Source organism: Lampetra fluviatilis, chromosome 30, assembly GCF_964198595.1.
Source record: "Lampetra fluviatilis chromosome 30, kcLamFluv1.1, whole genome shotgun sequence".
In the NCBI taxonomy this organism is placed as follows: Eukaryota; Metazoa; Chordata; class Hyperoartia; order Petromyzontiformes; family Petromyzontidae; genus Lampetra; species Lampetra fluviatilis.
The window spans coordinates 7,174,331-7,187,354 of record NC_136304.1 but is presented as its reverse complement, the minus strand read 5'-3'; the positions used below and the strand labels follow the sequence as shown (position 1 = coordinate 7,187,354).

At 56.3% G+C, this 13,024-nt stretch overlaps 1 protein-coding gene across 1 annotated transcript; it reads left to right on the top strand.

Annotated features, from left to right (window-relative positions):
* Nucleotides 1-405: 405 nt before the first annotated feature.
* On the top strand, nucleotides 406-5,451 carry LOC144943320 (glycoprotein hormone beta-5-like). Its single transcript, XM_078870695.1, has 2 exons — nucleotides 406-741; nucleotides 5,263-5,451. The coding sequence occupies exons 1-2, from the start codon at nucleotides 406-408 to the stop codon at nucleotides 5,449-5,451; spliced, it is 525 nt and encodes a 174-aa protein (XP_078726821.1).
* The last annotated feature ends 7,573 nt before the right edge of the window (nucleotides 5,452-13,024 follow it).

Here is a 13,024-nt window from a genome sequence, read left to right as displayed (position 1 = left end):
GAGATGGCCGCGGCGATAAAAGTGAAACCCGATAGAGCGCCGCCAGTGACTTCACCACCAGGGCCGAATTAAAGTTATGAAAACAAAGGAGCTCATTCAGGGCAATGGGTAAATAAATAAATGGCCCCTGTAGAGACGCCCCTTGCCGCTATTGGGGTGCGAGGTTGGTCCATTGACAAGACGTCCATTCATTCATCATTCGCTCACGCTCACGAATTCACGAACACATTCATTAAATCAACGCCTCGAATCGCCACGCGTCGTTCACTCCTCACTCACGGATTGGCTCACTCTCTTACAATCATGAATTCGTTCCCTCCCTCCAGCCAGCAAAACCTTTTTGTTTCAATATATATAACACAGTACGATATGTCTTGAAGTTACTCACCTCCACCGCGCGGCCAAATGATGGCTGATGACTCGTTCCATCGCGGTCCCCTCCCACCTCCCGCAGCCATGCAGCTCGACTCCGGCTCCGGCTTGCGGGGCGCCTCGTTCCTGCTGGGCGTCGCCCTCGCCTGCTGCTGCTGCTGCCGCTGCTGCAGCTGCTCGGCCGTGCCGGGCGTCGTGGCGGGCGCCCTGCAGCAGCAGCAGCAGCAGGGCGCGGCGACCCGCACACTGCGCCTCGACTCGTTCGTGGGCTGCGCCGTGCGGGAGTTCACGTTCGTGGCGCGCAAACCCGGCTGCCGCGGCGTGCGCGTCACCACGGACGCGTGCTGGGGACGCTGCCAGACATGGGAGGTGAGCAAGGGGCAGCTGTCTGTGTGTGTGTAGGGGCAGCTGTATGTGGAAGGGCAGCTGTGTGTGCGCGTGTGGAGGGGCAGCTGTGTGTGTAGGTTGCAGCTGTATGTGTGAAGGGCACCTGTGTGTGTGTGCAGGGGTAGCTGTGTGTGTGTGTGTGCGGAGGGGCAGCTGTGTGCGTAGGGGCAGTTGTCTGTATGTGTGAAGGGCACCTGTGTGTGTGTGTGGAGGGGCAGCTGTGTGTGTGTGGAGCGGTAGTGTAGCGGTTCGCGCGCTGCTTTACGAACCGAGAGACCCAGATTCGATTCCCGCTCACGGCCCACACCAGTGACGTGATACGAACCGGTCCTGGGCCTGCTTCGGGTCAGGTCAGCTTCAAATGAGTACCTGGTGCGATGTATAAGAAGACAAAGGCAGCCGGGCGTGGTGTTGGCCACTCACCCACTCGTGTGCCCCGTGCAGGCCTTCATAGATGCTACTCGCTAACAGCATTTGTCCCAGCAGTTTGTTTAGTCCAGTTTTTCTTAACCTTCACTGCAGCCTTTGCACACCTTTGGTTCTCAATCATAATTAATTTAATATTTTTTTTTATAAATACAGAGGGGATTAATGAAACAAAATCGTTGTATTTACGTGCCCGTGCTAAATTTGTCTCGCACCCCCAGAGAGGGCATCTCGCGCCCCCATGGGGAGCGAGCACCCCAGGTGAAGACACCGCTGTTTAGGCTCCACGGGGATCTTTGTCTGCTGCTGCTGTGTGTAGAGCGGCGGGGTTCATAGCGCCGTGCAGTCACCGCTGCCCCACACCACATCGCGACGCAGATATAGCACTGGTCAACACACTTTTTCTGGCATAAGGTATTCCAACGGTTTTAAGGTAATTTTGGGGTGCTGATTCCAAATCTGGCATCAGTTTTTATCTACCACATCAGGTTTTTGAGATATCAAATATTGCATTTTCAATAAAAACTGCAGAAGAAAAATATTAAATAAATGTGGGTATCTACATAAAATGATATTATAAACACACTATCCTAAAAATACAGCACCATATTTTAACACTAAAGCAGTCACTGACTCGCAACAACTTGCAATCATAAGTGACAGAGTTAATTTCGGGTAAAATCAATGAAAATGGGGTATGCCGATAGCATAGAATAAGATGTGATAGAGCAATTCTGAGATCAGATTTGGAATCAGCACCCTGAAATTTGTCTAAAACAGCTGCAAAAGTCCAGACCAGAAAAAAAAGGTTTTTTTGTTGACCAGTGTTATCCACTCCGTCTATACCGGCCGCGTGGTGGTGGCTATGCACGCTACAATTCGGCGCTGTGGAGGCAGCAGCAGCAGCAGCGAGAGTCGGTGGATCACCGCACACGCGTTGGACTCCCACCCAGTTTGTCGATACGGGGTTGAGAGTTGCACCCCAGGAGCAGCGTCGGGGTTTCTCCTGGCGCTTTGGTTTCCTCAACCACGTGTAAACATTGAGAGGGTGAAAACATCTGAGTTGTATAGGGGACAGCAGAGCTTCGGTAATTGTTGATATCGCCGGTTCAACGCGTGGCTGCTGCGGCTTTCCCTCTCGTCTGTGGTTCATCCTCGCCTCCCTCTCTCGCTTTACGAGAGCGAGACGATACCGTGCGGTCGGGCATCGCTATTACTCTGATCGTTATAACTGCGGCAGAAGAGGATGGACGAATGGACGAGGAGTGAACGCGAACAGCTTTCCCGGACACCCGCGGTCTGCGCGAATCCTGCTAGAGCACAAACAAACGGCGCGTTGAGATGGAAAAGTTGGCGAACATAATTCAAAACTTCACGGCAAGATCCCAGAGACGAAATGAGAACACGGAAGGGGAGATGTCCCGCATCCTTTGTAGATGCTTGGTTCACGAGTGCGCACAATACGATCGTACGCGATGGTGTCTAGAGGGAGGAGGTGATGGAAATTGCCCGAGCGGTGTGGGACACACAGCACGTAACACGCTCTATGCAATCTCTTTGATCGCACCGCGGCCAATGTAACCAACCCCGACTCCGCTGCAGGCTTCAGGCGCAACCTGCTTCACCCCCCTCCCTCCTTCCTTCTCGCAGCCCCCCCATCCCCCCCCACCACCACCAACCCTCACCAGTCCCTTCCAGCGCCGACGCAGTTACACCGCCTGCACACGCGATGGATACGCCACTGCGACCACCAACGTTGATTGCGAATTCATTGTATTGCGTCCGGAGAACAATTAAGATAACGACGCGATGGGGCATTGACATCAAAATGTTGTCGACTGTGCAAGGAGCTGGCACGGTGGTGCAATGGTAACCGCACTGAAATTGACATCCAGAGGTGCACCGGTTCGATTCCACGACCCGGCGCGGCATTTGTAATCAAGTGGGCAAGCGTCTTAAATTCACCAGCCTATGACCTCGGTTAGTCGAAGGGCAGGTGGAGAGTGGTGGGGTAGAGCGTGGGTACGCCCACCTCATCCAAGTCGTCTGGCAAAGCGTGGAAGCGTAGACAAAGCTACTCTCTCGTGGGGCCCTCTGTAGCTCTCTATCTCTCTCGTGGGGAAACTCTTCCACCAGCAGTGGCTCGTGGAAAGCAATTGCAGGGCTGCGCCTTTACCTGCACCACCGCAATTCGAGCCGGCGGTGCGGCCGCTAACGGAGGGGGGTGGAACACGCGGCCCAGGGATCAACAAGGCAGTGACACACACGCCGTGTCCACAGCACGCGGATCCAGAACAACAGACTGTATGTGCAGGCTCGTGCACATGGGAAGTTCAATCCGCAATGAAGACGATAAATCCTAAATTCACTCGCGCCTGTCTACCTCTCTCCCTTCTCATCTCACTCTACTGGCCTCTCGTCTCACGCTATTCCCCTCCACGCACTCTCCTACCTCTCGTCCCACCTACTCCGCTCACTCTCCTACCTCTCCCCTCTCGACTTACTCTACTCCCCTAAACTCACTCTCCTACCTCTCCCATCTCGTCCCACTCTACTCCCCTCCACTCACTCTCCTACCTCTCCCCTCTCGACTTACTCTACTATCCTCCACTAACTCTCTTACCTCTCCCATCTCGTCCCACCTACTCCCCTCCACGCACTCTCCTACCTCTCCCCTCTCGACTCACTCTACTCCCCTCCACGCACTCTCCTACCTCTCCCCTCTGGGCTCACTCTACTACCCTCCACACACTCTCCTACCTCTCCCATCTCGTCCCACCTAATCCCCTCCACGCACTCTCCTACCTCTCCCCTCTCGACTCACTCGACTCCCCTCCACGCACTCTCCTACCTCTCCGATCTCGTCCCACCTACTCCCCTCCACTCACTCTCCTACCTCTCGTCTCACTCTACTCCACTCCAGCAACCAATTCTTTCCGTTGTCGCCTCCTGTCAACCGTGCTATCAACTTTCTGCCCCCCATTCAAGTTCAGGCTCAATACCTTTTTATACCTCTGCCTGTGACTGAACCTTTTTTGCCTATCCACAGCCGTGAATAGGCAAAATAGGCACATGTCAAATGTGGTTGCATTGTGGACGCTGTATAAATCCACGTCGTATTGTGTCACGGTAGAAGTGAGAATGAGATCAGGCAAAGAATCGCGGGAGCAGATTTAACAGATTATGGGATAGGTTGTATCAACGAGGTGACGTGAATCTGGGAATACATCTGAGAGACGCCAGTGCTGCAGTAATCCCAGTGATGCATGGCAGGAAACCAAGGGGCTTTACAGCGCCCAGCGAGAACCGGTCTCGATATTACTCGCGAAAATAAATCGTTCCCATGAAAACCTCGAATTACAGTGACAAATTGGAATTCCCCCCCACCCCACTCCCACCACCGCCCTCCTCCACGTTCTCGTTTCCAAAGTCCATGCCCGCTTGCTCGCTTCAATAAACGCGTAAATAGACTCGTATCTATTGCAACTTCACCCGTGCTGGTGGTTGCTGGCCGCTTGGCGCTTTAACACCGCCTATTTCGCGCCGCGCGCGTTTCCAATTCGTCGCGATCGCTTAGAGCCTTAGATTATCCGAAACAATGATCGCAAATCATCTCGTTAGCCCAGGCCAGCCCAGCAGGGGGCAGCCTGAGATAGCGCAGGCGAGGCCGGCGCTGCACTGCCGAGGAATGATGATGACGACGTTCAGCTCGCGAGACACCGAAACATCGTGTGCGTTACTCGTGGTTGTCTGCGCGCCATGCCCCGCGTGTCCCTTGCGTCCCATGGCCGTGCGCTCCCCTATCCACTACGTCTCCCGTGTGCACCATGTCGCGTGTGTCCCGTGTCCCTTTAAATCCCGTGTGCCCCGCGTGTCCGTTGCGTCCCTTGCCCACTGCCCCGTGGCCCTCACGCCCCCCTCCCCCTGCCTCCTCCCCCCGCCCCCCATCCCGTGTGTCCCGTGTCCCTTTAAGTTCCGTGTGCCCCGCGTGTCCGTTGCGTCCCTTGCCCACTGCCCCGTGGCCCTCACGCCCCCACCTGCCTCCTCCCCCCGCCCCCCATCGCGTGTGTCCCGCAGAAGCCCACGCTGGAGCCCCCGCACGTGGAGGCGCACCACCGCGTGTGCTCCTACAACGAGACGCGCGCGGGCAGCGTGCGCCTCCCGGGCTGCGCGCCCCACGTGGACCCCGTGTTCAGCTTCCCCGTGGCGCTCAGCTGCGTCTGCAAGATGTGCTCCACGGACGACACCGAGTGCGAGACCTACTGACGCTGCTGCTGGCGCCGCGGTGGCGAGCCACTGCTGAACGAGGGCCCTCCACGACGCCAGGCGTATCTACTCGTCACGGGGGGTTGCCCGTGACGGCGGCCAGACGTGGGAGCGTAGAATCGCAGTACGACAACGGATTTTGTTGTTGTTGTTGTTGCTGCACTGACCTTTTGCTGCCGACAACATAGCCCCGTGGTCGCCTGTGACTACCGTGTGTTGCGCACGGTGGACACCCACCCCGGCTCAACCCCTGCTTAGCTTCCGAGATCTGACGAGATCGGACGCATTACGGGTGAGCTGGTCACGGGCCATCATTCGCCAAAGCCCTTGGTGGACCCGTGGGAACCTCATTTAGTCTCAAGACTTTTTATCGGGACTGTCCTGCTACATTGGATGTTTGGTCAATTCCGTCCTTAACGAGAGCTCGGCATCGCGTGGCGAGGACAACTTTCTATATTTGGCCGCACAGATGCATTCTAGAACGTATCGCTATACAGCCATCTCCGGGCCGCCTCGCAGGCCAAGCCTGCAACGCCTGTTACTCCCAGGCGTTCTCCCATCCCAGGACGAATCGGGCTCACCACGCGAGATCTCGCGAGGTCGGGGCGCACGAAGAGCGGTCTGGTCGCGCAGGGGAGCTGGAACTGACACGGGAAGGGGGCGCCGGCGAGGGGCCACGTGGACCGAAGAAGCGCGCGTGGGAATCTTTGAGCCGAAACGCCGCGACGTGCTGCTGTGCTAGACGGGAGACGGGAGATGGTTTCAGAGAGACGGGCGAGAGAGAGAGAGCGAGAGCGATGGGAGAGCGCGCGACACGGGATGCGAGGGCGATGAGCGAGACAGCGAGGATGTAAATTATTGGCGACGCGTTAACGAGAGGAGCCACTCTCGATCCCCCCCCCCGCCCTCTCCCCTACGGCGCCTCCTCCACCACAAACACTCCCCACACCCCCATCCATCGGGGGGTACGGGACTGAACGAGCGAAGATGCTCAAAGCTAGGCAGGCGGCAAGGTGAGGTCACCCGAGATAAGCCGGTCAGGGTCAAGGTCAACCGGTCACGGTCACCTGCCCAAGGTTGACACCTGGGACCAAAACGGATTCCCGTGTTGTTTTGGATTTAAATCAATGAATTAGCAATAATAATTATAATAAAATACCGCCCTTTGTCCATCTACTGCTGAGTGAAGGCCTACCGCACGTCGTCTCGATCGCAGAGGTTGTTTGACCATACTTCACCCGCGCTGGTCAGTGCGGGTTCATGAATGGAGGAGGCCCAGAACAGGTTCGGATGAATCAGTTCGACGCTGCTACTGTCGCCGTAGCCGGAAACCAAACGCGGTGTGACGGATTTGCAGCGCAGCGCGCTCACCGCCGCGCCTCCACTCCACAACGAGAGCGCTTCAGGAGAGAGAGTTCGTGTCGTCTTGTTGTTCCTCATCCTCGTCCGTTGAATGCGCGCAGACGACAGTGGCTTACTGCACGGTCTCTATCTAGCTCTATGAGTCGCTGTGTGTCTCTGTAGGATTACTGTATGGCCCACAGTTGGGGCAGCATGGCCAAAGTCGCACTGCCGTGGCTTGTGCCCTTTAATTTCCCTTTGATGAATGAGATGTGCGTATCGGCCCGGCGATGTTCTCATGCGGTTGATGGTTATACACCCTCAGCGTCTTCGATGAGGTAGAGGAGTGTGCCAGCCTGGAGGAGGGGCGACATTTTCTAAAAATAAGTGAAGCAAATGACTTCACTCGTCATCCTTGCAGGAATGAAATTGTCCTGTTCTCGCGATCTCTGCGTGCTCAACACATTCGTCTAAACAAGAGTTTATATTAAAACAAAACAAAGACGCGCAACGCTCTTGCGCCGCGTCTGCGTTTCGTGTGCCTTTAAACGTGGCGTAGATATTTTTTTCTTCTTCAACCCGATATGTTGACAAAGCCAACGAAACTTTCGCTCGAATGCATTCTCGGTGACGCCGAAGATCGCTCACTTCGCCGTGGAACTCGGTGACCTCAGTTCGATTCCCGTGCCCCAGGACCGGTTCAACAAACACAAATAGGGACGTATCAAGTCTGAATAATCGTGAATAGCCCATTGAGTCTCTCTCGCCCCCCTATTGGGTCTGCATTTCCCTTGTCTCATCTCACCACGTATCTTGTCTAGTCTGCATCTGTTGTCTAAACTGTAGCTCTCGCATCTCACCAGCGCTGTCCCATCTGCATCTCGCTTCTGTCAGCTCACGCCATCTCCACATCTTGTCTTGACAATTAAGCAAATTAGTTGGCGCTTCTGCGTTGGCAGTGGTGCACAAGCACATTGGGCGACGTTTCGGGCAACGGCCCTTGGTCTTTGTTCACATATCTTGTCAATATCTCTTCTCACACCTCACTCGGAGTTTTTGTGGTGTACAACACCCCAGCGACTCCCCCCTTACCCCCCCCCCCCTTCTCCCTCACCCCTCTCCCTCACTCCCCCCCTCACCCCCCACTGCTGAACAGCACTGAAACAGCTGCACGTGACCGTGCCCCTGTAGGCTGATGTTCCTTCGCCTTGTATTAAATTGTGATATACTGTACGTAGCATATATTATATACTGTATGGAGACTATATTAACCCGGCTCTTTTTGTGAAAGTGAGCCCACGCCTGTTTGTACATTTGCTGTTGTTGTTGTTTTAAATAAAGGAGTAAGACCAAGATCCCACGCATAGCCGAAACGGACTGTTGGAGGAATTGCTGTTAGCGAGCGCCGTATTCATGTCGGCACAACACACGAAGGGGTGGGTGGGCCAGCACCACGCCTGGCCGCCTTTGTCTCCCCGGTGCCCATGTCCACACACCGCACCAGGCACTCGTTTAAAGCTGAGTTGACCTTGGCGGATGGCCTACGACCGGTTCAGATATTCCTCACCGACGTTGGCTGTGAGCGAGAATCGAGGTCGGGTCGCCGGGTTCGTAGTTCAGTGCGCTAACCACTGCGCCACCGCTCTAAAGGAGCGAACACAACGCCACTTGGGGCTAGTACGAGCGCGGCTAAGACAGCCGGAGAGCGGTGGTGCAGCGGTTAGCGCACTGCACGGCCAAATCATTAATGAGTGTTTATTTCAAATGTGTGATTTACTGTATGTGCGAGGGGGAAACACTCTATCCCGTACAGATGGAACAAGTGGAGTCCACATTTTTCTGTACCGTAAACCGCTTTCTCATCGCGGGCCAGGACACCCCCCTCCCTGACGCCCACTGGATGGGAGTTTCACGGCATTCTTGTGATGACCCAACAACCCTCGCTGCCTCAACAGCGCGAGATTGCAGGCCACGTGCGTAGCCCCCACCGCTCGGCTCACGACGATGGTGATGGTCATGATGATGTTGACAGCGGTGATGATGATGATGATGTTGAAAACGACGGTGATGATATTTGAAACGATGAACGTATGGACAGCTTCGCCCCCCGCGAAAGGAAACGTCCTCCACTCGTCGTCATCATCACCTTCATCGTCATCATCATCCTCCTCATCACCCCCCTGCTCGGACCCAGCAGAGGGGGCAACTGAACCCCGCCCCCCTCTCCCCCGACCCTCCACATCGCCGTCTGCGCCATCGCGATTGGAGTGCGATGCCATTAATTGAAGTAAACACGTGATGAATTAAAGTGGAGTTGATGCTGTGCCTTGAGTTAATCTAAGTGAATTCGTGATGAATGAAGGCGCCCAGGCCGCGCGGGATCGAGTCCAGGGTTTTGCTGAAACCCCTTTTTTTACCGACGGTCTCTACTGGCCACCCGTCATAAGAATGTGGAATTTCCACCAACGGCTCAGCAGTGCCGCTGAACACCGAATCGTTTCGTTTGCGTTTCGTGGTTACCTTGATGGTTTCTCTTCTAATCCCCTTCCAATTGCGCTCTCGGCATCGTGCCACGCGATGCAGACGTTGTCGCCCGTAGCCGTAGCGGTAAAGCAGTGCACCACCCTGCGTTGAGAAACATACGGCCCCGGGAAGGTGATGTCTCCATCGGAAGAACTGCCCCTGAAGTCCCTTGATTCAGCCCCTTCGTCCACATTCGGGGCGCTGCGCATTTCTAACTCTAACTTATTTGCGTGGAGGAAAAACAAAAATAGTTATCGCCTCGTTCCTCCGACGTCATCCTGAAGGCGCAATCGGTGTCACCTCCAGGGATGAGCGAATCCATTTGGAACTCTCGCCCAGCCGATGCAGTTTCTGCTTTGCCGCGCGGAGACTGGCGACTCGCCCCGCGTCGAGACGTCGGTTTAGACCACGAAGCGGGTGACACCCGAATTCAAACTCGGGTGCTCAGCTGTTCCAGCTGTAGCAATTATGAACCACCCCCCCTCCCGCCCCGTGAGGAGCGTGTCCACCGCTGCCAATGAAAGTAGAGCATCGTCCACTGCTGCAGCTAAATATATTGATGTAAAAATTCATTATTCTCATTTATTTATCCAGGAGAGCCATAGTGAGTCGTGGGACTATTTTTCAGGAGGGTCCAGCGAGAGCGGCGTCTTTATTCGTGAGATTGTTTTCATCCAATTCACGATGCACTGTGTTTATTAGCCACGTGGGAGGCGGAAACCGGAGCACGCGGAGAAACCCCACGCCTTGCTGCGAGGGCACAACGCCCTGTCCTCGTACAGATGGCAACAGATGGCGATTAGTCCACTTGGTGTTCCGCCTCCTGCTGGCGAGCCAGGGTATGGCACCTCTTCCACGACCCCCACGGGAAGGGAGTTTCGCTACGTCTTGGTGTGGCAATCCACCACCAACCCTCGCTTTGCTGGAGGATCACAAACCACGTGCACAACCACGTGACAGAGCGGTGGAGCAAAGGGCGCCACCACCAACTCTGCCACCCGAGTTCGATTCCCGGCCACGGCTTAGATCAGTGGTGGGTGATACCTGAGCAAGTGCTGCCCCACTCCCCACCACGCCCACGCCGGCACCAACCTCTAATGCCCCCCCCTCACCACTTCCCCCCACCTCCTCCTGCCTTCACCACCGCTCAGTAAGTAGCATGGGCAGCCCTTTCTTTATTCAGCTGTGTATTGACAATAGCTGTAAATTGTATTGTGTCGTTAATCCAGACCAAATACAGATTAAATAAACGGTGAATAAATAAATAGTTCGCGAATCCAGCGGATTACAGAGGCACTGCTGTCCGTGCCCTCGGCTGAGGCCACTTAGAGAGAGTGCCCGCGTGGTCATCCCACACCCACACACCTCATCCACAGAGCCACACCTCCTCCACAGACCCACACCTACTCCACAGAGTCACACTTCATCCACAGACCCACACTTGGTCCACAGAGTCACACTTGCTCCACAGAGTCACACCTCCTCCACAGAGCCACACTTCATCCACAGACCCACACTTGCTCCACAGACCCACACTTGCTCCACAGAGTCACACCTCCTCCACAGAGCCACACCTCATCCACAGACCCACACTTGCTCCACAGAGAAACACTTCCTCCACAGAGCCACACCTCATCCACAGACCCACACTTGCTCCACAGAGTCACGCACCTCCTCCACAAACTCACACTTCCTCCACAGAGTCACACCTCCTCCACAGAGACACGCCTCCTCCACAGAGTCACACCTCCTCCACAGAGCCACACCTCATCCACAGACTCACACTTCCTCCACAGAGTCACACCTCCTCCACAGAGAAACACTTCCTCCACAGAGCCACACCTTATCCACAGAGAAACACTTCCTCCACAGAGCCACACCTCCTCCACAGAGCCACACCTTCTCCACAGACTCACACTTCCTCCACAGAGTCACACCCCCTCCACAGACCCACACTTGCTCCACAGAGTCACACCTCCTCCACAGAGTCACACTTGCTCCACAGACTCACACCTCCTCCACAGAGTCACACTTCCTCCACAGAGCCACACCTTATCCACAGACCCACACTTCCTCCAGAGTCACACCTCCTCAACAGAGTCACACTTGCTCCACAGACTCACACCTCCTCCACAGAGTCACACTTCCTCCACAGAGTCACACCTCCTCCACAGAGCCACACTTGCTCCACAGACTCACACCTCCTCCACAGAGTCACACGTCCTCCACAGAGCCACACCTCCTCCACAGAGGCACACCTGCTCCACAAACCCACACCTCCTCAACAGGCACACCTCCTCCACAGAGCCACACACCTCCTTACACAGACTTACGCCTTGCACCCCCCCCCCCCCCGTACACCTCCGTTACCAACCCCACGACTCATCCCGAACCTTCTCCAGCCCCTCCCCCCCCTCCTTCTCCACCCTCCACGCTACCCCTCCCCCCTGGCGCTCCCTGTCAAATTATTCTCGCGGCCTCACGCAGGCGAGCTGCTGTCAAGCCCCGTGCTCTTGCACGTGCGCGGTAGTGCAGCTGCACGCGTGCAGGCGTCGTGCAGCAGTCAGGCGGTGCACGCATTTGTTCGTGCAGCTGCGCGTGCCGTGCGCCGAGTGCAAGCGAGCAGCGATAGTGCAGCCATACAGGACTGCAGGATTCACATTCGCGCGGTGGTTGAACGTGAAACCCTGCGTCTGTGCTGAAAGGCAATCGTGCAGCAATGCAACAGTGGAGGAGGTGCAGCTCCGCGTAATTGCAGCTGTACAACATCGCAACCGCGCAGCGGGGGTTGCGATTGGCACGGTTGGCTACGTACGGTGCAATAAAAGTTCAACATGCATGGGCAGTAGTGTAGCCGTGCGGTACATCAGCTCAGCATCTCTGTAACGACGCAGTGCAGCCGTGCAGCAGCTGTGCACCATTGCATCTTCTGCGCGCGTGCATCCGTGTGTCTGTTGCATTCTTGTAGATTATCCAGTAGTGCAGCAGTGTAGTTGCACAACACCCCGCAGCCGTGCTGCGCCAGTGCAGCACAGTGCAGCAGCAGTGCGGCTTCACAGCCCTCACGATGGGGGAGCCGCGGAGCAATGCAGACACGCGGTCCCCAGAGAGTCGCGCACAGCAGCCTCGATCCGTTCCTTGTCCCCCCCCCCCACCTCTTCCACAGCCCCCCCACACCCGCCTCTCCACAGCCCCCCAACCGGCTAGCCCCCACCCCTCTTCTACCCCCCCCCCCACCTTCCCCCCTGCCCCTCCCCTCTCTCCTCCATCATCTCGGGAGCTCGGATCCCGTGCAGGGGCCGTGGGACGCGGGCGGCGGGGAGTTGGAGGTGCCGCGGTTTCGAGGGTCTGAGAGGGGTCGGGGGTGGAGCGCGTAAGACGAGGAGTGGCATGGGGATGGGGATGGTTACCGAGGTGAACAAGAGGATGGGATGGAAGATGACGAGGTGATGAGGTGAGAGGGAGGTAATGAGGGGTGGGGGAGGTGAGTGAACTGGGTGGCAGGTGAGAGGATGAGGAGGTGAGGGGAAGAGGAAGGCGCGAGGGGGTGGCAGTGGAGGTGGGGTAAAGGGGAAGGGTGGGAGACGCTTCTCCCTCCCATCCAATCTCATCGCGCTCCGCTCACAGCGCGCACGCCGGATATAATCACTCCCATCGGCGCGCTCCATCCAATTACGAGAGACAACCGCGCGCGGCCGGGGCTCTCAAC

Excerpts from the sequence above, each read along its gene's own strand:
- LOC144943320 (XM_078870695.1), top strand. The coding sequence starts at position 406 with ATGATGGCTGATGACTCGTTCCATCGCGGTCCCCTCCCACCTCCCGCA. Across the intron at positions 742-5,262 it reads GACGCTGCCAGACATGGGAG|AAGCCCACGCTGGAGCCCCC; the intron begins GTGAGCAAGGGG and ends TGTGTCCCGCAG.